At 35.7% G+C, this 24,387-nt stretch overlaps 1 protein-coding gene and 1 non-coding gene across 5 annotated transcripts in view; both read right to left on the minus strand.

Moving 5' to 3' along the window:
• The window catches only part of ARHGAP24 (Rho GTPase activating protein 24), a 726,334-nt gene that overhangs the window by 392,861 nt on the left and 309,086 nt on the right, over positions 1-24,387 (minus strand). For all 4 annotated transcript variants that reach the window (XM_055312959.1, XM_055312961.1, XM_055312960.1 and 1 more), the window contains exon 2: positions 13,289-13,488. In XM_055312959.1, coding sequence (XP_055168934.1) covers positions 13,289-13,468 — 180 coding nt within the window. In that variant the 5' untranslated portion in view covers positions 13,469-13,488. The remainder of the gene's footprint in view (positions 1-13,288; positions 13,489-24,387) is intronic.
• On the minus strand, positions 21,747-21,851 carry LOC129501913 (U6 spliceosomal RNA). Its single transcript, XR_008662853.1, has one exon. It is a non-coding gene; the product is annotated as a U6 spliceosomal RNA (small nuclear RNA).

Genomic DNA, 24,387 nt, shown 5'->3' on the forward strand with positions numbered 1-24,387 from the left:
AAATATATATATCTGATAAGGGGTTAATATCCAAAATTTGTAAAGGATGCATACAACTCAATAATGGAAAGAGAGAGAGACACAGAAACAAACAAAAGCCATTCTATCTAAAAAATGGATAGAAGGTCTGAATAGACATTTTTCCAAAAACTTACAGAAAACAGATACATGGAAAGATGCTCAACATCATTAATCATCAGTACTTGCAAATCAAAACCACAATTATATATCACCTCACACATGTCAGAATGGCTATTATCAAAAGACAAAAGATAACAAGTGTTGGTGAACATGTAGAGAAAAGGAGACCTTTGTGTACTGTTGGTGGGGATGCAAACTGATGCAGCCGCTCTGAAAAACAGTACAGAGGCTCCTCAACAAATTAAAAATAGAACTACCATGTGACCCAGATATCCACTTCTAGATATTTATCAGAAGAAAACAAAAACATTAACTCAAAAAGATATATGCACCTTCATGTTCATTGCAACAATATTTATAATAGCCAAGACGTGGAAAAAAAATCATCAGTGGATGAATGGATAAAGAAAACATGATAGATACAGATAGATAGAGATAGAGATAGAGATAGAGATAGAGATAGAGATAGAGATCATATAAACTCAACGGTGTATTATTCAGCCATACCAAAAGAATAAAAGTTGGTCATTTGCAACAACATGGATGGATGTCAAAGGTATTAAGTGAAATAAGTCAGATAGAGACAGAATAACACTGTATGATCTCACTAAAACAACAACAAAAAATAAGCTCATAAATACAAAGACCAGAGTGGTGGCTACCAGAGGTAGGGGGTGGAGGGGTGGAAGAAATGAGTAAAAAGGGTCCAGAGTTACAAACTTCCTCCAAAAAATAATTTTTGTATATGGCAAGGTACTTGACTCATAAATGGAATAGAATATTGTTTCAAGTTCATAATCATAAGAAGTCAGACACATGAAGGATTTTAACTATCTCCAGAATTCTTAGTTAATAAGGGAATACTAGTCCCACTTATCTGGGAGGGAAACAAGTATGTACATTTGATTTATAAGCTGCAACTTAAAAATTGCAAAAATATGATATAGGCTTTTTATAATATAGGGTGTTGAGTAGTAATTATTCTGTTGTCCTAGACTGATTTCTGGAACCTAAAACCAAAAATAAAGAGTTGCTAAGTGCCTTGATTTGTTTTTCTTTTATCTTTTTTTTTTTTTTTTTTTTTTTTTTTAGAGAGAGAGAAAACAAGCTGGGGAGAGGCAGAAGGAAGAGGAGAGAGATAATCTTAAGCAGCTCTCACGCTCAGCATGGAGCCCAAGGCAGAGCTCGATTTCATGACCCTGAGATCATGACCTGAGCTAAAATCAAGAGTCAGATGCTTAACCAATAGAGTCACCCAGGAACCCATTAATGCCATTATGTTCTAACAGATAGAATAAGAAAGAAAGAATAGAATCTGATTCAATCAGGGCACCTGGGTGGCTCAGTCAGTTAAGCGTCTGCCTTTGGCTCAGGTCATGATCCTGGAGTCCTGGGTTCAAGCCCCACATGGGCTCCCTGCTCACTGGGAAGCCTGCTTCTCCCTCTCTCTTTGCCTGCTGCTCCCCTTGCTTGTGCTCTCGCTCTCTCTCTCTCTCTCTCTCTCTCTCAAATAAATAAATAAAATATTTAAAAAATAAAATAAAAAGAATCTGACCCAGTCAGATACTACCACTGTGGTCAGCACCACTACCTGTCTTCTTCCTACTTAAGATAAGAAGTATGGGGAGGAATGCCATAAACCCCTCAAGGCAAGAGAAAGAACTCCAGGAGAATTTTGAGCAACTGGGGAGGATGGCGGCTTGTTCCTCACTTGTAATGTGCTTAGGCTGTCCTGAACCTATCCCTGAGTACAGGGCAAAAGAAATGCTGAGTAGAGAAAATTTTGTGAAAATGTAAAGGAGCCTGCAGTACTAATTTGTCATGTCAGCTATGCTTGAATTTCCAGGAGTTCAAGTTCAACTAGGGAAGGTGGGACACCAGGTAAATGAGATCCCAGTAGCAAGAAGCTGTGGGCATCCTGCCCACTCTGAGAGCTGGAGGGTGAAAAAGGAGGACAAGATATTGCCCCATTTCCAGCACCCTGGGTAGTCAAGATCTTTATAAAGAACCATGAATTTAGCCAGAGAAACAAGACCAATCACTGCAGTCCCCACAGAGCAATAGGTTCTTAGAGATGCATTTGTCTTTGCTCTCCTCTTCCTCTTCCAGTCCTCAATACTAGAGGCCTCAGAAAGAAGGAGAGAGTATCCCGTTCACGGCTCTCTCCAAGCATAGACAAACATTCCCTCTCTCTCTGTCTCTCTCCCCTCTTCCACCCATTTCTTGCTGCTGGACGGAGAAAAGAAGAACACAGGCACACTGTGCTTCCTCCCTACTTGGAGTATACCCTCGAGACTGGTAAGTGCTGAGATGGGAGTGTGGAGGGATGCAGATGAGATTAAATCCAAGCCTGAGGCTTCCATTTTAAATTACAATGAAATTTAATCACTGAAAATGATGGGTATAGGGGGTGCCTGGGAGGCATCTGACTCTTGGTTTTGGCTCGAGTTGTGATTTCAGGATTGTGAGATTGAGCTCCAAATGGGGCTCTAAATTCAATGCAGACTCTCCTTCTCCACCTGCCCCTCCCCTACATGCTCTCTCTCTGTCTTTCTAAAATAAATACGTTATAAAAGATGATTGGCATAGTTTCGCAAAAGGTTAAACATGAAGTTACCATATAAATCATCAATTTCACTTCTAAGTACATTAACTAAGAGAAATGAAAACATACATTCACACATAAACTTGTACATGAGAATCCACAGCGGCATTATTTATAACAGCCTCAAAGTGGAAACAATCCAAATGTCCATCAATGTATAAGAATGAATAAACAAAATGTGGCATATTGATACAATGGAATATTATTCAGCCGTATAAAGAAGTGAAGTATTGATACATGCTAGACATGGATGAACCTTGAAAATATTACGCTAAGGGAAGGAAGCCAAAATTCAGAAAGTAGGCATACCAATTCACGTATTGCTTCCTTGTAAAAGCAGTCAAACATTTTGTAAAGTATAATTTATGTAGTTTACAATTGATAAACATTCACTGAATGAATGAACATATGGTAATAGTGCTAGGAAAATAGAGAGCAGCTGGATCTAGGCAAGATCACGGTAAAGAAGAAAGGACTGGAAGATTGAGTGCCCAAGAGAAACTTTAAAAAAAAAAATCACTTAAAAAAAGAAAATCACTAGCAACTGCCTATGAAACACTTCATATCAGGGGAAGGAAAAAGTAACCTTTGAAAATAGATTACTCTAAGCACTAAAAATATAAATGTTCAAGTCACATTTTCACCTTTCATTTTCCTCCCATAAAGTCTTTTTTCCACTAAATGGATAATGGAAATATGCTTAGGTTCATGGTAATGAGATAATCCATATATAGACTATCTGGTTCCATATATTGAACTGTATCACAAATACAGAAGCCCTCAGTCAGTATGATTAAATGTTAGATGCAGAACTCAAGGGATTTAACTCCAGTAATTCTCTTTCAAACTGGTGTTGAGGAATAACTGCTGTACATAAGATAAGAAAACCAGGGCTGCTGCTCTCTGGGGTGGTCCAGTTCTCAAAAAAAATCCTTCAAGTCTCCTTTGCTGTCATCATAATCCTTTTGATAAGCTCTGAAGGAGCCCCAAAAGTAATTTAAACAAAAAAGAAAAGACTGACGACAAAGGTGAGCATTGTACTTTAGGAATCTTTTCCTGTGAGTTCAGTAGTTTGATAGCATAGGTCACCAGCAGAAACAAGTTATCTTCTGCTTTGAAGTTAGCATTACTTACTTGGGGTGATCATCTATTATTTTCTTCATTATTCAAGTAATAAGGTATATATTACAGATCCTGACTTCTAAACTGCCATGTCAGGGTATCCTGATAGACAAAGACAATAAAAATGATGATGGTGATGATGATACTAACAACAATACTTAATATTTATTGAGAACTTAATATATATAGTCAGGTACTGTATAAGTATTCTGGAAATAAACAGTATTCTAGAAACATCATTTCAGGTATGCTAACAACTACTCTGCGAGATAGGTATTATTACTTACATTTAACTGACGAGTAATTTAATCAAGTAAGTAAAAAGAAATCTACCCAAGGCTTATAGAGAGTGATGGAGTCTAATTTGACCCTACAAAGTCTGACTCAAGAACCTGTATACAAAATAATCGGGTTCAGCTGCTTTCCAGGGAAATGCTCATATTGTACAAAAACAATTCTAGAGAAAATTATTAGGATGAAATCTCATAACTGTGTTCCCACTGACTACCATGCCCCACCCATCGATCTCTATGCTGTCTTTGTTTTTTTTTTTTTTCTAGATCTTATATACTTATTTATTTGAGAGAGAAAGAGACAAGCAGACTCCATGCTGAGTGCACAGCCCACTGCAGGGCTTGATCCCAAGACTCTGAGATCATGACCTGAGCCAAAATCAAGAGTTGGATGCTTAACAGATGGAGCCACGTAGGTGCCCCATCAATTTCTACATTTGTGCAAGATATTGTCTGCTGCTCTTCATCCCAGATGCCCTCTCCAGCAGCAACAGATTTTCTCAATTCTTCCTACTGCAGTCCAAAGTGAGCTGATGGGCTTGCCCATAATTCATGCTTAAGTACTAATGTATGATAGAAGGTCAAGTATTTATCCATAGTATAGTTGCTTTTCCATCATTTTTCCAGAGATTATGTCATAATACAAAATAGCCAATTATAGATATTCCAGACAGAATCGCAGAGCTTTCAGAGGAAGACTTTCTAGTTATGTGGGTATTTTGAATTCCTTTACAATGAGCTACACCTAGAATGATCCCTATGGTCACTGCTTAGCTCTAAAACCAATAAACCAAGGAAAACAGACACATAAAAGCAGGGAAAACATAAGTTCTTAGGTAAGATCTGCAATCCTTGACACAGCTTCCTTGTCTGTACATACTTTCCCAAATTCATCTCTCAACACTTTTTGCCTTCTTTTCTTAATTGACCATTACATATTTCCCAACAATCTCCCAAAAGGCTATAGCCTATACCTTTTATTATGTCACATACACTACCCCGACAGCTTATTAGCTGTATCACCTTTCTATTCCCAATTAAATATATATTCTTTTGGGATGCCTGAGTGGCTCAGTGGTTGAGTGTCTGCTCAGGGTGTGATCCCAGAGTCCTGGAACCAAGTCCTGCATCAGGCTCCCTGTAGGGAGGCTGCTTCCCCCTCTGCTTGTGACTCTGCTTCTCTCTGTGTGTCTCTCATGAATAAATAAATAAGGAAAAATAAATAGATAGATAGATAGATAGATAGATAGATAGATAGATAGATAGATATTCTTTTGAAAAACTCTTCCTGAGTCTTGAAGTGGTGATAGTGTCCCTCCTTTGGCCTCCAATGGCAAAATAGATATTATATTGTTTGGTAACTGAAATAATTTGTAACAGTACTGGAATTTAACACTGGATTCATGATGCTTAGTCTCATTTTATCACCTGTGGCAGAGTCCATTAATTCTTTCTCAATACCCATGTTCTCCTCTGCTCCCAGGATAAAGCTGGGCTACATGTTCAGCCCCTTTTTCAGTTGGGTTTGGTTCTGCAACTCAGTTCTAGCTAATGAAATGTGAACAGAAGTAGTAAAAGCCACTACCACAGCTGGTCCATCCAAACCTTCTATGCAATACTCCCTTTTACATCCTCCTATTTGATCAGAAAAGGAATGACCGACCCTATGGTCAATTTGGAAGCCAAACGTTAAAATTACAAAATCTCTGGCAGCCTGGGTTTCTAAACATTTGTTTGGAGCAGACCAAGAAGATCCCCCTCACTTACCTGGAATTCCTTTGGACTTTCACCTGAGAAAGAAATAAGGCTGCTTCTTTTTAAATTCTTTTTTTTCTTTTTTCGGAGAAGGGGGAGTCCATTTGTTATAGAATTGGTTTTGGTTATATCACCTTGGTATTTCCTGGAAACTAGCATAATAACTACAGGTGCATTAGAGATTTGTAAGTATGTGCTGAATTTTTAAAAAATCAAATGAATGCATGAGTAGCATGAATATCTTAAATTCTATTTCATCATGCTAATATAAAAACAGCTAACATGCATTTTATGCTTACTAAGTGCCATCACTAAGATCATTTACATAAATTACTTAACCTAATCCTCTTAACAATGTTATGAGATAGGTACTATTATTATCTTATTGCACAGATTAGTAAATTGAAGTTTAAACCAGCTTACTCACTACTCAATATATCATAATTAGCATCTGGTGGAGTCAAGATTCAATCCAAACAATCTGACTCAAAGTCTATATTTTTAACCACTCTGAAATGGCTGTGTAAAAGTAAGCTATCAAAAAAAAAAAAAAAAACTTCTTCAACTAAAAGCAGAATAAAATAATATTTTAGATTAATAACACTGCTTCTTGATATAATTATTTCTAGGAATGAGCTAAGATTTCCCCCAAAATTTATGATGATACACAATACCATTTTATGTGTCTTTTTAAAGGCCAAGAGATTTAGTTACCACTCAGAAAGTCAGTTTTAGATTTAAGGAGGAGATCCAAGTATCAAGGTTCCTAATATTACCTTAAGCATTTAATTGGGGTTTTGTCTTCTTCCAGTTCATATATATTTTAACAAACAGCAAATGCCTTAGAGATTTCTTGATTTCATTAACTCACAAGTTTCATTAAATATATAAAATTAGAGCTTACTCTTAAATTAGTAATCAATTTTTGCACAATTAGAGGTAAACCCTCAGGTCATAATTCATTCAAAATCACTTTATTCTTTAAGTTAAGAAAATTCAGTGTTATCTAATATAGTGTTATCTTCATCATGTCCAGAAAAAAATCCTCTCCACACAATCAGATCAATTTCTCTGTTTTAGAAAATCTATAGACTAGTTTAATTGGGTTGGTATCTGTTTGGATTTTAGTCATTTTATCAGGAGTCTCAGGCTGGCTTCTAAAAATCACTGCTTTCCAGTGTCAAATTCTAGTACCCAAGGTATGTAAATATACAAGTATCATCAAACTTGAAACTTAGCTATTATTTAGGTTTATATGTTTCATGATAGAAGTGAAACAGATGGTTTCAAAAAAGCACTAGAATTTCTCACTGGATTCATTTGCAAAATCTACACAACTACTTTATATTTAGAATAACTATAATGATCATACTTTATCTCTGACTCAGCTGCTTTCCCCATGTTACAATATCCACAATTAAGGTCACAGTCATTTGTCACAATCATTAATGAAAGACGGCCAAACAGATACTGTCACAACTCAGTGTAAATCTGTTTTAAAAACTCTCTAAATAGCAATTCAAAGGTGCTAGGGATGTTCAGTGTTGATGGAAGAACTTCTCTTTTTCATAGATTCTTCAAACAGTATAATTTTAACTTTTTTTCCATATATAAGAGGAAGGGAGACAGAACATGAGAGACTCCTAACTCTGGGAAACGAACTAGGGGTGGAGGAAGGGGAGGTGGGAGGGGGGTGGGGGTGACTGGGTGACGGGCACTAAGGGAGGCACTTGATGGGATGAGCACTGGGTGTTATTCTATATGTTGGCAAATTGAACACCAATAAAAAATAAATTTACAAAAAAAACAAAGATAAAAAAAGAAAAAATATTACCTAAAATCTGGAAAAATATAGTACTTATAACAAGTCTATAATAATCATGGGTATATTAATTTATTTTTTAATTGGCTATATGCAACATTTTTTGTGTTTTATTGTTGTTTTTGGAAACAACCAAAATCAACCAAACAACCAAAAATCCATTATTTTTTAGGAATAACATTTTTTAAGTAATCTCTACACCCAATGTGGACCAAATGTGCAACCTCAAGATCAAGAGTTGCATGCTCTATTGACTGAGCCATCCCAACTTTATTTTTTAAATCTATTCTGAATAAAATCCGTGTTTGCGCAAGTGCAGACACTGTAGAAAATGATCTGGGAGCAAGTTTTGGCCTAAATGAACTAAAGTTTCTTTCATTTTAAAATTATAGGATATAAATTATTTTAGCTTGATTTATTTTAAATGTAAAATTTAAAATATTTTAAGGCATACTTCTAATGTATTGCCCAAGGAACTCTGATTAAGGGCTGGAAAGTCTTATTTACAAATCAGGCACTATCTCCAGAGAGAGGAGAACTTATGGGTGTTTTTGCCTTTTGCTCAAAAAGAAAAGACAAGAAAAGTGGCAGTGGGACTTTCTAAGATCTCAAACTTGTGCAGGTTGTAGAATATTTAGAAGGCAAGGTGCGATTTGAATAAGAACATCAGACACCAATGGTAGGTTCAAATAATTAAATGTTTAATGCACTAAATTGGATCTATTAAGTTCTAGTAGAGATAAAAGTTGATGGTACAGGTAAAAGAAAAATCTAACTGAAAAAATTATATTCATTAACAGAAGTTTGCAACATATTAGGTATTACAGACTGAATTGTGATTCCCCAAAATTCACATATTGAAGTCCTATCTCTCACCCCCATGTGGAGATAATTCAAGTTAAATGAGGTCTTAAGGGGAGGGCCTGGACCTAATCCATCTCTTGTCCTTACAAGAGAAGAGATATCAGAGCTCTCTTATGCTCCTCTACACAAGGCAGCAGGCATGTGAGGACACAGAGGGAGAGCCACTGTCTGCAACCCAGGAAGAGAAGCTTCACCAGAGACCAACCTTGATCTTGGGTCTTCCAGCCTCCAGAGCTGTGAGGAAATACGTTTTTGTTGTTTAAGCCACCCAGGATATGGCATTTTGTGATGGCAACCCAAGCAGACATACATTTTTTTAAATGGCTGCCATTATTCCTTTCTAATAGATTAATGTAGTTTTGCAACTTGAGTAACTACAGGTGTTCTAGAAATAGCTTCCCATTATGTACCAGAATAAGTGTCTCAAACAACATATGCATCCCTTCATATTGAGGCCCCACATATCACTTAAACCCCATTTCTTGTCATTTCACTCCCCTCACAAAATGGAGCTATCTATTGATGTCTATTTTACCACTCTCTGGCTTTCCTTTGCTCTCAATTTCTTTCTCAGTTTACCTGGAAAACTGCCTCCAACCTTCAGCACTCTGGGTAAGGTTCATCTCTTGGTTTATGACACCTTCCTCAACCCTCCTACACAGAATCATCACTCAATCCTTGGCATTAATAGTATCTGTGTTTTTAAAGTGCCCAGTGCTCTCTCTCTCTCTCAAATAAATGAATAAAATCTCTAACCAAAAAAATAAAAATAAAAAATAAAGTGCCCAGTGCTTACATTATTAACTGTCCCAACTATAGTTTTGTTCATTTCTTCCCCCCAACAGATGTGTAGTTTTTAATAACAAAAATAATAGAGAGTTTGACTCTCTTTATTGAGTTGAGGAGAAAATCAGTAAAAGTTTTACTAAAATAAATTGAAAACCTTTTTCTAGAACAGGAGAAACACATTTCAAGGGTGTTAATACTCTCCTTTTAGAAATGCCTTCTAAGAGAGAGAAAAACAAATCCAGATTAAGTTTATTGAATATTTTTAGCTGGTTAGGAATACTTAAAAGGGTGATTTTTTCATTTCATTAGTGACTTTCCCTCCAGTAATAATGAAATAGCCCTCATCAAAATAAATGAAGGCCAAGGGCATTCTTATGCTTGAAAGCACCAATGCTGAAAATAAATAAGTAAGAAGTAGTTCTGATTGAAAACAAATCTAAAGAAAAGTTAAGGATTTGTGAGCAAGTGAAAAGCAAAACTGAGGGAACATTGGATCAAGAGCAAGGGAATCTGGCTTTTAGTTTCTCATCTGCCAGTCATTAACAATATCCTATGGCAAGTACACACATACACATTCAACATTCACGCACGTGCATGCACACACACACACACACACACACACAATTCATCTGTAAAAGGAAGGGATTTATAACAACTAAATTTTTTCCAGTTTTAACATTTTTCAAGATGTTCAATTGTTCTTCATTGAGGTGATTCTTTAAAAAAGATTTACTTAATGTGATTTAAACTTTGTGGTTATGAAGTGATTATGATTTAATATACCAAGTTATGTTTTCAGTTATGACTTTAATAAATGAGGTTGAGAATAGTCAATACTACTCCCAGCACCTGGTACTGGCCCTGCCCTTCCTAGCTATAGATACCTTCTATTGACTCACTCACTAACTCATGTAAAAATACACTTCAGAACTTACAATGTACCAGGCATCTACCTACCTTCACTTAAAAAAGCTACTTTTTTTTTTTAAGTAGACTCCACGTCCAACATGAAACACAACGTGGGGCTTAAATTCACGACCCTGAGATCAAGACCTGAGCCGAAATCAAGAGTTGGGCGCTTACCTGACTGAGCCACCCAGATGCCCCAGAAACTACTTTTAAGCAAGGAATTGCCCATTCACAGGCAAATATGTGGTCCTTAAAATTACTAAGTGCCCTCTAAAACAGAAACTGAGTTTTTAATCTGATTCTTTGTGCGTGCATTTGAACGTTAGTGTAAAAGATTAAAGTTAAAAAGCACAATGTTAAGATTCTTGGTGCTTGAACTGCCTATATCTCTGCCTCTTTCTCTATGTCTCTCATGAATAAATAAATAAAATATTTAAAAAAAAGATAATATAAAAAATAATAATAATTCAAAGTTATTCAACCTCGATTTTTTAAGGGGAGGAAGGGCAGAGGGAGAGGGAGAGAGAAAATCTTAAGGAGGTTCTATGCCTAATGCAGAGCCCAATACGGGGCTCAATCTCACAATCCTGAGATCAGAACCTGAGTTGATATTAAGAGTCCAACACTTAACTGACTGAGCCACTGAGGTGCCCCTACCCTAAATTTTGACTGCTTCATTAACAAATGATATTTGGAAACTTTTTAAACTTTTGGGGGGGAAATAACAGCATCCTATCTTTGGTTTAAGAATTAGTAATTTCTTGACAATATAACTCTATTTTGCTAATATTAATTATTATAAGTTTAGAAACACTGGTAATATAATGATATCAAAATACAACTTGTCTTAGAAACATTACTAATTAAAGGGATTTTTATTTTGAGGCAATTTTCACTTGAATTAATCAGAAAATTTTGCATTTTCTTATTTATATGTCAATTTGTTAACAAAATAACTACATTGTAGTTATCTGAAAACCATCTGTAACTATATGAACCTTCTGAGAAACTACACAGAGAAATACAGAGCATAGCCAAGGCAGTATAATATTATTCTCTTTGAACAGCTTAGGGCAGAGTTCCTCAACTGGGGTTCCTGTGCATATTCTCTGACATCTGCAAGTTTCAGATTTTAGAAACATTGAGCTGGGGGGCCTGATCCACTCTATCCCACGTTCCTCACTAGAAAATACACTAAGTTCACCAAAGAGAACATTTGTTTGATCTTCTTTCACATCTTCACTCACTCAGTTCCTGAATCCTCTGCTCTCCTTATCCCCCATTTAGGTCCTAGATCCTACCTAATTAATAATTTAAAATTGTATCCATTCTGGCCAAACTATGCCAGAAGAAGTTTCCATGAGATAAAACATTGGATCTTACTCATACTTCCATTTTATTCCATGTGTTTCTCCATATCAAAGCCCCCATACTGGCTCCTCCATATTCTGTTTTCTCAGAATCCTGATCCCTTTATCGGAGTTTGATAAAAATGATTTTACATTTAAGATAATACCATAATGTAATCTATAGTATAAAATAAGTATAATGAGAAAAGAACCCTAGAGCATAGGATAAGAGGCAAAAGATTCTACTGCTTTGCCTCTAATGTCCATAAATCTTTGTCACATTGCTTCTTATCATTAAACCACAATTTCTCCATCTGTAACGCTAATCCCCATCTCAACTGGTTTGCTATGACAAATGCAATAATTGGTATGGACATGCACTATAACTATCATGATACCAACAATATGGAATATTCTTATTAATTTATTTATGAGGTCTTTGGCTAAGGATATATGAGGTCAGACTTATCTGGAAGCAAATCATGGCATCATTGTCTAATTTGGAGTAATGCATATTATCCCTGAACCTTGGTTTCTTCATGCATACATGAGGATAATCCTACCTCATAGGACTATTTTGAGCATTTCATAAGATAATATATATAAGCTCTTAGTCTAATGCCTGGATTTGGTAAATAAATGCTTAAAACATAGCAGCAATTTCAAAAAATATTTATAGGATGTGCCTTTGTTGCTATTTTTTTTAAATAATTCAACTAGACAAATGAGAACTTTGTGGAATTATAATGTCTGAGAATGTACAATACTAAGCAGAGCCCTGATCTAAATTCTTAATTAAGTTCTTGAACTTTAACACAAGGGAAATAGCCTCAAAAACATACTGTTAGGAATGTTTTTGTCATTTAATCTATTATGTTTCTTCTTTCATTTATATATCCTATGGCTAGAGATGAAGGGAAAACACACAGAGGATACCTCAGGTTGCATCTCCCTCCATCAACTGACGATCACAGCTAAGAAAGCCTGCTGTAGCTACAGGAAGAACTAGAGATTTTTCCTCTCTCTCATTGTAACCTAGAGACTCGTGGCTGAGAAAATGATAAGTAAATAAGCAAATATAAGACCACTGAGGAACTACAAAAGACAAAAAATGATTCCCAGAAGACTGTATTGTGTCTGCTAGTTGGATATATCAATGTTGTTCCATTTAGCACTATATCCATATTTTATTATGTGAGTTAAGGTGGAAGGAAGCCCCCAGAGAACTGATGCTGAGGGCGTCTCAAAAATTACTGAAAGCTGTGTTTATAGTTTTCCTTCAAATCTGCTGGCAATGGACTTCTGAGTAAAGGAAAGATGTTTTGTCTATGATATATATCTTCTAGCAGTCGTCCATTAAAATTTCTCGTAAAGCATGCATGCCTGAGGGACTCAGACATTCTGTTCCAACTTAGTAAAAGTCAAAATTAATATCAGACAAGTATAATTTGCCTCTTGGCCTCAATTAGCAAGTCCATCATCTTTAACCAAAGTAAACAATGAGAAAAAGTGTGAAAGATGCCAAAGCTGAAGGAGACCAGGGGAATGGAGTCAATCTCAGACTCCATCAGTTTCTAGCAAACCCTTCTAACTTTTGGATTGCTTGTGACCTTAGTGCTTTTTATTTTCTCTAACTTACCAAAGGCTTTGTTTCATCTTCATCTTTGAAATAATAGAGCTGATCACCCTTGAGCACAAACCAGCGAGTATGCCAAGTCTTGACAAAGCCTCCTTGCTTCCTCAGCCACCCACACTTCATGGCATTGTTCCGCCCTTGACCTTGCTGGGGGTAGTCGGTGGAGTCATTGTTCTCCTCCATTATCAAGCTGATGAACTTTCCTATTTAGGAGAGAAGAAGAAAAAAAGAGAGAGAAAATAAGGTACTCTGGCATATTCAATTCCCTCCTAAATCACTTCTGTCCCTTAAAAAAAGTAGGAAGAGTGAAAAATGTATATCCACTTACTTGCCAAATTTCTAGAGGCAAACCAGAGACCTGACAACAATATGCCTGGAAAAAACTTGGAGAAAGCTTGTTGTGTCTTCCTTTAATGAGCTAGTCAGCTGGGTGATAATATTCCTTTCTTCCTAAGTAGAACTAAAGAATGGGAAAGTTCTAAAGATAATGTGTTAAGAAGCAATTTTTGAAAATAAACTCAAACCACCAAGAAAAACATAATTCTCATGATAAGGGGGCCTCTGTCTGGTGTGCACTGACTGGGTCCTGCATGTGCAGGCCTGTGATTATCTGAGCAAACACTAGCCTGACACATGTTAAAGTTTAAAGGGACTATTTTTAAAACCTCAGTGGAAGACATTTGTTTTACATATGTGAAAATTTCTCCAAATGTATCTACTCCCCATTCTCCCCAAGTATTCCTTTGAGAGTTTCTTTGGCTGGTAAGGAATTATTGCAGCTGAAAAAGTCTAGGAAAACAAAAGACAAAACAAAACAAAACAAAACAAACAAACAAAAAAACCCCAAACCAAAACCAAAAATGCCCTGCTTGGCCTGGAGTGAGTGGTGCCCTCCAGCTGCTCTAGGAAGAGGATTTCAAGGGTATGTGTGAAGGGGTATAAGTTCATACACACTATACATAGCAAGAAAAGGAGTTTATCATGGAAAAAATATTAATCAACAGGTAAAAAGTTAAAATACCACAGTAACAATAGATGAGGTGGCTTTCCGGAAGAGCCAGGGACCAGTGGGTAAGAATAAAAGATATTTTCCTGTCCCAAAGGCTTCCAGAAAATGCTTGCTAATGTTTTTTTCAGCACTTATCGAGGAATTGAAAAGTTCAGTGTTTACCCTGTGTCTTGGAGGAGGATATAAGAATACATGTTAATTAACAAGACATAGAATATTCCTGTTTGGCATATTAGTGCACAAAGCTCTGGGTTTTTTTCTGCTTGATCTCAGAAAACAAGCTGCCCTTATGTCTAGTCTTTATTTTCAACACTATTTTTTCACTTAATTTGTATGTACACAATCTTAGTTATATTCCATGAAATTTCCATTGTCGGCCTCCACATTTCTTCCATAAAGGGAGGTTCGAACCCTCCACATTGGGCCTCGTTTCTTTGAATGTAGTCCTGCCTTTCCATCTGCAGGGATGAAGCAGAACTTTCTAATTCTTCTTATTTGGATCTTTTCAACCATCTTAGTAGTTTTGCCTCTTCTACTGGCATGCATTGCAGGTTTTCTCCATCCCTGCTGTCAGGCTCCAAGTAGGTCACTTGACTACCATCTGTCTCATGCAGTATCCACTTTTCCCTTTCTTGTCCTGAAATATCCTCCTCATTAACAGGCCCTCATCTCTATAAGGCATCTCAAAACTTCCTCTGCTCTACAGGGCATTCCCATGAGAGTAGCCACTTAGTGCAGGAAACATTCTCTCATCGTGTGTGTGCATGTGTGTGTACAGATTGGATCATGCCTGTGCTTCAAGTTTGTTATGCCCTTAGGGCAGGCAATTATCAACTTTTGTCTTTCACAGTACTTGACCTAGTAAAAAGAGCCAAGTAAATCTCATTCTAAAAGAACAATAAATGCTGTAACATAATTTAGATAAGTATGCTTATTCAGAACACTCTAAATCATCTTTTTTGGCTTCTTGGTATTTAAATTGTTCAAATCTATACAACTTGAGATGTCACCATCGCTTATTTATTCTTTGACCAAATACTTAACTTCTAAAGTTGAGTAAGACATTAAAGCAAACATTTCAACATATGCACACACATCCAGACATACACAGAAATCTCTAATTCATTATACAACACAAATTCTTTCTCTAGGACTCTTCTTTTTTTTTTTCTTTCCTCTCACATTAATATTTTTGATTAAATTTGAAAAATCCCCTCTAAAATGCTTCAAGGTAACGGGAAACCTAACCATCAATAACAAAACAAAACAAAAAAAAATACAAGTGCCTAGTTTTGCCTTTGTCTACCATTAATACCTTAGCAAAAAAATGTGCACACGAACATGATGCATGATTCTCCTTGTCTATCTTCCAGAAAGCCAGTGAAATCAATGGGAGCTATAATGAACTCCTGGCTATAATGCCTATATTTTCCTGATTCCAGAATATATCAGATAGTATTTTAATAGTACTAGTTGTAAAAATTCAGTAAAACAGGAATGAAAACAAAGTGTATCATATGCCTAAGAGAAAATAATAGTAAAATTAAGTTTTACTAAAGTAACCATGATTTTTATAGAGGAGGTTTTTTTTAAAGATTTTATTTATTTATTTATTAGAGAGAAAGCATCAGCAGAGGGGAGGGGTAAAAGGAGAGGGGAAGCAGACTCCCTGCTGAGCAGAGAGCCTGATTAAGTCTGGATCTGGGACCCTTCCTAGGATCCGGGAATCATAACCTGAGCCATAGGCAGCCACTTAACTGACTGAGCCACCCAGATGCCCCCAGAGCAGTTTTGATATTTCTACAGAAATTAGATGGTTCAATTTCTAAATCTTCATCTTTAAAACAAGGATTCTGGGTTGAATCATTTCTAACTACGGACCCAGAAAAATTTTAGCACTCTGAAATCTACCATCTCTGTAATTCCATAAAAATAAAGACCCTAGGTAATATCAACACCTAGGACAATGCTGACATATGGTAAAGCTCAATCAATGTTTGATGAATTCATAAATTTTGTAATAGGTTTGGTGTTAGATATCTAAAAATGAACATAACACCCTCTGAAACTTAATCCTGCCCCAAACCTGATCTTAGTAAATGGTACCATGATATACCCATTGGGGGAGGGGGGGCAGAAGAAAGAAAAGAGAAAAAAAAGAAAAGTGATCATTTTTGATTCCTGACCCTCCCCATACTGATTATCAGAAGATTATATACCTCTCAAAAATATTTTAGATCCATTCGATTGGCTCCATCTCCACCAAGACCCTGTGACAGCCCTCTAACTGGTCTCATTTCTTCCATTTTTAACTACAGACACAAACCCATGCTCACACATACTTCATTTACCACAAAAAAGCCAAAGTGAGCTTTTAAAATTTTAAATCAGATGATTTTCTACTTTTTACATTTTAATTGGCTCCCATTGTGCTTATTTTAAAAACTTGAGTCTTAACCATGACCTGTAAGACTCTGAATCATCTGGCATCTGTTTACAGGTTAACCTAATCTCATACCACCCCCACCTCATTTCTCCCACTTCAACATACACGTGCATGTGTGTGCAAACACACGCAAACACACACACACACACAGAAACACACACACACAAGCTCTGATGCAAGCAACCACACCAGCTTCCTTTCAGTTCTGGAAACACCCAAGCCCCATCGTGCCTTGAATCTTGTTACTTGCTGATCTCTGTTAAGCCACCCTGCAATTGCTCTTTAGATACCCAGCCCCTTCTCATTCTTTAAGTCTCAGCCTAAAATCCACTCATTCCAATAAACACTAACTAATCATCTAGTGAATTAGTTCCCCTGTTGCTATTCTCCATCACTGAACTCTGACCTCTGTCTTCCTGAAACTTGACTAAATTGTTATTTCTTTAGCTATTTACTGCCAATTATCCTTCCAGGAGACCATAAACTTCACAAGGTCAAGGACTTGCTTTTCCTCACTACAGTGTACCCAGTGCTTTTAAGAATGCTTATTTGGTATTCAGGAAATAATTGTTGAATCAGTGAATAAGCTATGTGACAACCACAATAGAATTCCTACAAATAATATCTTGGACTTTTTAAATTGCATTTAATGCCATAAAGAAGACTGTACACTTTAAGAACCTGATCTTTTTCCTTTAACATAAAAGACTTCAATTAGTATGAACATTGTACTTAAACACAATGTCAAAATCATCAAACCTAAATGAACCTGAAACTGCCTTTCAAGAAAAAATACAACACTCAGAATTTACACATTTTAGCCTTGGCAGGAAATACATGTAATCAATTGTGGTTTAGCATGAAGAAAAATACAGATTACTCAAATTCTCAGAGAATGATTTAACTGAATTTCCACTGGAAAGTACTTTCCCCATGGTCAGGATATGGCAGCTAGGTAGTACAGGAGATTACAAAATAGAACCATCAACTTAAGTGTTTAGCAAATCAATATAACAATGACAACACAACAATAACATAAATAAATGGTTACTCTGAACTAAAACAAAAACAGAATTGAGACGTTAACTGGTGTCCTCCTATCAATCTTAGGAAAAAGCCTTAGCAATGACTACTGTGCCATGCTAGGGTTTAGAAAGTTCTCATCATTTGATGGGCTGGTAGCTTTGAATTATTTTCCAGGGGTGGAAACTGGTTCATGTATCATTCTTGCAATCATATAGGTTTAGGTTAACAGTATTACATGATGCAATCAGAGGCAAATTCATGCTCCTAGCAGAATTTTCTAAAAGTCAAACAGCCACATGAATAAGTATTTATGTACATGACTTCATGTCAACAGGAAATAAATAAGCAACCACAAAAACAAAACAGTTATAGATAGAATGCCATATGCCATAGAGTTGCAATAGGTGTGAATTTACCTACATGACTACAAATGTTCAGCAAACCCAAGAGAAAAATGAAGAATGGAGCTATAGAGAAAGAGAAGGGAGAGAGAACTTCAATAGCATGACAATTACACCACAAAGCCTCTAGTACATTCAGTGAACACCTAACTAGGACAAGTGGGAGGTACATTCTTGCAGCCAGGGTTGTTCCCTGGGCCTCTGGAAGCTCTGTGGGAGGAGGGGGGATACAGGGGGCAGGAGTCTCTCACTGTGCAAATATGATACCAGAGTTCCAAAGTACACATGATTTCACACCACACGACCCCTCAACACAAACGGCTACTCCAGTTGATCGGTCAAAAAACAGCGATTTGTTCTATTGCTAGGGGAGGAAACAAAAATAAAACTGGCAGATTTGGTACAATGCTGCAATTTGGGAGAGATTTATGTAACTTTCAAGAGTAATTTTGTTCACATCAAATTGCCACCTTTGGGGTTGACATTAGAACCTTATTCCTTTGCAAAATGAATGTGATCGCACTGTATGCCATATATAACTACAGATAGTCAATATTTATCAAATTCTAACCTTATTTTTTTCAAAAGCTGTTTTGTAGCTGTTGCTAACATGCTGGTTTGTCAAGCAGTAGTATATATTATTGGGCTATATGTCTAAATGCCAGCTTATAACCTTTCTATAGGTAACGGTTGACACAACAAAAACATACGCACAGAAAGAAATAGTGCATATAGGAGTGCATGCCTGTGTACGTGTGCACGTATATGGTGGGTATGGGTATATATGCATGTTGTACATTTTCTCTAGTGAAGAAAATCCTGACAGGCAAAATATTTATTGATATTTTCCATCTCATTTTTAAAATACTGAGTTCCATGCTACTACAAGACACGTAAGTATATGCCTGCAGATCTGATATTCTTTGCTGAAGCGAAAAAATAAATAAATAAAAGAACTCTGCCACAGGATGCTCACTGAACAATCTGATCATGGAATATATCGCAGTCAATCTATAAAGCTCTAGGTTTGTATTTATTATTTCCCAGAGCATTTCTTCAATAACTGCAATTGCTTACCTGATTTAAAACTTAAGACTCTTTTTAATATTCTGTTAAAGTAATTTCAGACTTGACATTTCTCTTTCTCTGTCTCCCTCTGGCTCTGCCTTTTCTCTCCATGAGAAGGCACAAGGAAAGGCTTTATGAGCACACAGCAAAAATAAATAAATAAATAAATAAATAAATAAATAAATAAATAAATAAATAAATAAAAAATATAAAATAATAAAATAAAATAAAATAAATAAAATAATAAAATAAAATAAAATAAATAAAATAAAATAAAATAAAATAAAATAAAATAAAATAAAATAAAATAAAATAAAATAAAATAATAGTGGTCTTCTGGAAGCCAAGAAAGAACCTTACCAGAACCTGACCACTCTGGTACCTCTATCTCAGACTTCAGTCTCCAGAATAGTGAGAAAATAAATTTCTGTGTTTAAGCCACCCAGTCTATGGTACTTTTTTATGGCAGCCAGAGCAAATTAAGACAATGTATATTTACAAAAAATATATAAGAAAAACTTTGAAGAATTAAATCTTAGTAGCTTGTGGTAAGGTAACTGTTAAAAAAGACAACTATTGAGTGAAATATAATTCAATCTCTATCCCTCATTCTCCAGCATACCACCTCCCCCCTCAAAGAATGAATCAAATTGTGGTGCCTACAAGGGAATCAGTATAGTAAGTCCGAGAATGCAGAGGATCTAGTGTAGATAGTTTTAGCTCCAAGAAAAATTCGAGGAACCTAAATCTGTTGTTAAAAAGCAATTCCTTCAAGTACTTCAAAAGGACCTTGAATTTTCACAAATGGTAGTTCTCACTGCCTGGACTTCATCGTTCACCTTTATTTATCCTTCAGTTTTACAGCCTCTACAAAGGCTTGCCTGGAGCCACTGCCATCCCCAAATGGACATTTCCCTTCCATGAGTCCCCACATTACTGGGAATAATCTTTATCACATGTGGGTCATATCCTTCCTACTTTTCAGTCTTTTACATCATAACTCATTGTGGATATGGGCTCCCTGAAACCACCCCCCTCCCAGACTAATAGCATATCTGAATCCTCAAAGGTTTGTTAAATAAATGTAAATAAATGAAGGAATGTATGAGTGAACAAAAATGTGAGTCTTTGGGAAAGAACAGAATTGGCTTCAAGACTCCACAGAGTACAGTGCAAAAATCCTCAAGCAGTTCATGTTACTAAACACCAATACTAAAGACTTGAATCCAAATTCTCCCACCTAACTCTAACCCTTTACTCTTTTAGTAGTTTAATGCTAACCTGAACTTCAGAAACTATTGAGCAAAGAAAACTTCCATTTGTCTCACCAGATGTTACCCTCAATCATAATTTGAATTAAAAATAAACAGCTCTTTTTAAAACTCAAGAGTTTACATGTGAAGAAAACAAAGGAAGTGAATAAAGTGCAATGGGTTATGAATATGAAGTTTAAAACAGTCACCAGAAGAACACACCTGGGGGAAGTTTAACAGTAATAATTTTATAAATGTGCAGTTATTTTCCTGAGGAAACATGAAATATCCTATTACTTGATTCATTTGAAATTAAATTGCACAAACATCAGAGAAGAGACTATACTAGGAAAATTATGTATATGCTGGGTTAAAACAAGAATATCAATCTACATTTTATATTTGAAGCTTCGATATTTCCATAACCGTTTGGTGAGAAATCAAAATTATTTAATAAGATGAACCATTTTAAAAAACACTTTTAAGTATTTTTTTTTCTGTTGTATGTTTAATGTCTCATAGTTTGGAAAAAGAATCTGCTTACCCTTAAGGAGGTTTTAAATTAGATAGAGAAAAAAGGTTTTTAATACGTACTCAGATGTGTTCCCCACCACTGTTGAGGGATAAGTGAAAAAAAAAAGAATCATTAGAATTCCCAAAGCTGATAACCTGAGTAGGAACAAATACTTCACTATCAATGGGATTAAGAGAGAAGTGAGAGATACATGGCAACCTTACAGATGCTCTTCAGGCTCATAGCAGACATTATTAATTAATCACAGTCCTCTTTCCTGTGGAACCTAAGATTGCCCCCAGATGCCTTCTCAATATAACACTGTAGACAGTCACAACCAATCAATCATTTATGAAAAGGAGAGGGAGACTCTTTGTTACTTCAATTCTATAAATAAACCAAGAACGGAAGGTATTCCTCTAATATAAAATTGAAATTCAGGTGCTTTACAAATGAAAATGATGCTCAAAATGGGAAAAGAAAAAGTCAACTTCTCCATCCTTCCTCCTTTTTTAACTGAAATATCATTGACATAACATTATATTAGTCTTAGGTGTACAATGTAATGATTCAATATTTGTATATACTGCAAAATGACCACACTAAGTCCAGTTAACATCCCTCATCATGCACAGTCACAAGATTTTTTTCTTGTAATGAAAAATATCATAATCCACTGTTCTAGCTATGTTCAAATAGGCAATGCAGTATTATTAACTATGGTCACTGTGCTGCATATTACAGAAAAATATGGAACACGTTATGAACTTGCATGTCTATCTTTGCACAGGAACCATGGTATCTTCTCTGTATTGCTCCAATTTTAGTATATGTACTGCTGAAGCAAACGCTGAAGTCAGCTTTTCTTAAAGGAAGGAAATAAGAGCTCACTGAGAGCTTTTTTTTTTTTTCACTGAGACCTTTAAGACAGCAACTACCATTGTATCTTATGGCCACAAAGAAGAAAGAAAACAGATTTTAAGTAGGGAAAACTCCTATTTTTAATAGGAGTTGGGTGTTCCTATTTTATAATAATCCAATTTATGACTAGATCCTTAAAAATAGGATCAGAAAAAAAGTGGGATCAGAAAGCTGATTTTATAAACATCTTAATTTTTAAGCTTTTGTGTGCCCTTCCCTCCCTCCCTCATTGCTCATCACTAAAACTTTGTTTTGAAAAGCTGTGTCAAGGAACAAAGATGTTATCCACACCTAAATCTGAAAAGTAATGGATTTATAATATCAAAAGATAGAGGAGCAATGGCAGCAATGAAAGAGGGCTTTTGTATACAATGGGAAGAGTGGAGAGAGCCAAGTTGAAGCAAGTGGAATGTCAAGCAGGATAGTCAGGGTTGGGGTGGGGGGGTGGCGCAGGGGACCTTTTCAGCTGAGTCGTCTCCACAATAGGGAAATAACCTCCAGGTTTATCATTTACAGAGTTCCTCCATCTCTGTCCCCTGATGGTCATCTTTCTAAGCTTAGATTAAAGCCTATATGAAATACTGCTTTTAATGCAAGTTTCCTTTAGTGAGTGGAACCAAGGAAAATCAGATATCTTGTCAATTACATTATCACTTCAAGGCTCTTTAGGGAGCCAGCTTTTTATTCAATCTCACTTCAAAGAAAATGCTTTACAAGTAGGTAACTTTTACCTCTGAAACTAATAGTGCATTATATGTTAATTAATTGATTTTTTAAAAATTAAAAATTAAAGTTAAAATTAAAAAACCAAGTAGGTAACTTTGGCTGAGATAGTTATTCGTCTACAATGAAATCTCAAGTTTTCTTCAAATGGAAGCCTTGAGGTACTTAATGATTTCCAATAAGGACTGCTTCTTCTTTGTCAATTAATCCTGTGTGGTGAACATCATCAACCTTGTTTTATAAGCTCTAGAAAATTACTAGGTACTCTGAGTATATAAATCTTGTTCTAATCACTGAACCACAGTTGCTGTCCCAATGTTTTATTATATTGAGGTACTGACAACACAATTTTTTCATTAGAATTTAAAGAAATTGGAGGGATGCTACAGTGAAAAAATATCTAGCTGCTACTCTATTCAGAATCATTCATATTATGATGAACTTTGATGTGTTAAACTTTGATCTTGGATGAGGTATAATTATTCTCAGATAATCTGAACACATTTTATTCCTCAAAATATCTAATTAATTTGCACTCTAGTTTTAGATAAGCTGAATTGAAACTCAGCGTTACTGCCTCTGAATATATTTAATTAGCAGTTCAGTGAAAGATAACTAAATCCTAAACATTAAAAAAAGAAAAAAAAAAACTTTTTTTTTTTCTTTTTTTAATAGGAAGCTTGACAAGACATATATGTTATTTGGAATTCCCTGAAACCTGTTTTTGGGAAACTGTCCCTCCCTCATGCCATGTTGTTTCAGTTTATAGTACCATCCCACTGCCACAGGGTAGGCCTGGATGTGATTATGCAGGGTTCTTGAGCTCCTCTCAAAATGACCAGCCCAGGAAGTGTGCATGTGACTGAAGCAGTGCTGGAGTCTTTCTCCAGGACAGAGGCACTGGAAGCATGAGCATCAAAGGCTGACAGAGTTCATCTCTCCTGCCCCATTCAGAAAAGCTGTCTGCAAAATGAAGCTATGCAGAGATAAACAGATGTGAGTGAAGAATAGAGAGAGACTAAAAATATCCATCCTAATTCTAGTTCCTGAAGTCCTGGCCTTTGTGTATTTTCCTTAGGACCTATGAGATATATGTCTTATTCTTCCCAGTAAGGTGAGCAAACAAATTCCTCTTTACTTAATATAGTTTGAATTGGATTTATTCATTTGCCACCCAAAAAAGACATTATTAATACCAAGGAAAAACACTTAATGAGAATATTTCTGGGAAAAAATTATTTAAAATAATAAAAATCAGGTTGGCAACATATAGAGATTTCCCTATAGAGTATCATACAGGAAAATTAATTCAAGATAGATATTAGACCTAAATATAAAACTAAACTTCTAGAAGAAAACATAGGTGAATAAATTTACTACCTGGGGAAAGAAAGTGAGTTTTTAAAAAGGATACAGAAAGCAATAACCATAAAAATTTATAATTTTGATTTTATTAAAAGAATAAACATATGCTTGTCAAAAGACATTATTAAGAAAATGAATAGGCAAGCCAGACACTGTCAGAAAATACCTGCAAAACATTGGTCTGTACCGAAAGACCTACATCTATAATATACAAAGGATTCCTACAACAATAATGATAAAAAGACAAAGAAATTAGAAAATGGCAAGAAATTTAAATAGATATTTCATGAAAGAAGATATACAAATGTTTAATAATGTCTTTAAAAAGTCCCAGCACCATTAGGCATCAGAGAAATGTGTACTAAAATCACAATGA

This window comes from Nyctereutes procyonoides, unplaced genomic scaffold (assembly GCF_905146905.1).
Source record: "Nyctereutes procyonoides isolate TBG_1078 unplaced genomic scaffold, NYPRO_anot_genome, whole genome shotgun sequence".
In the NCBI taxonomy this organism is placed as follows: domain Eukaryota; kingdom Metazoa; phylum Chordata; class Mammalia; order Carnivora; family Canidae; genus Nyctereutes; species Nyctereutes procyonoides.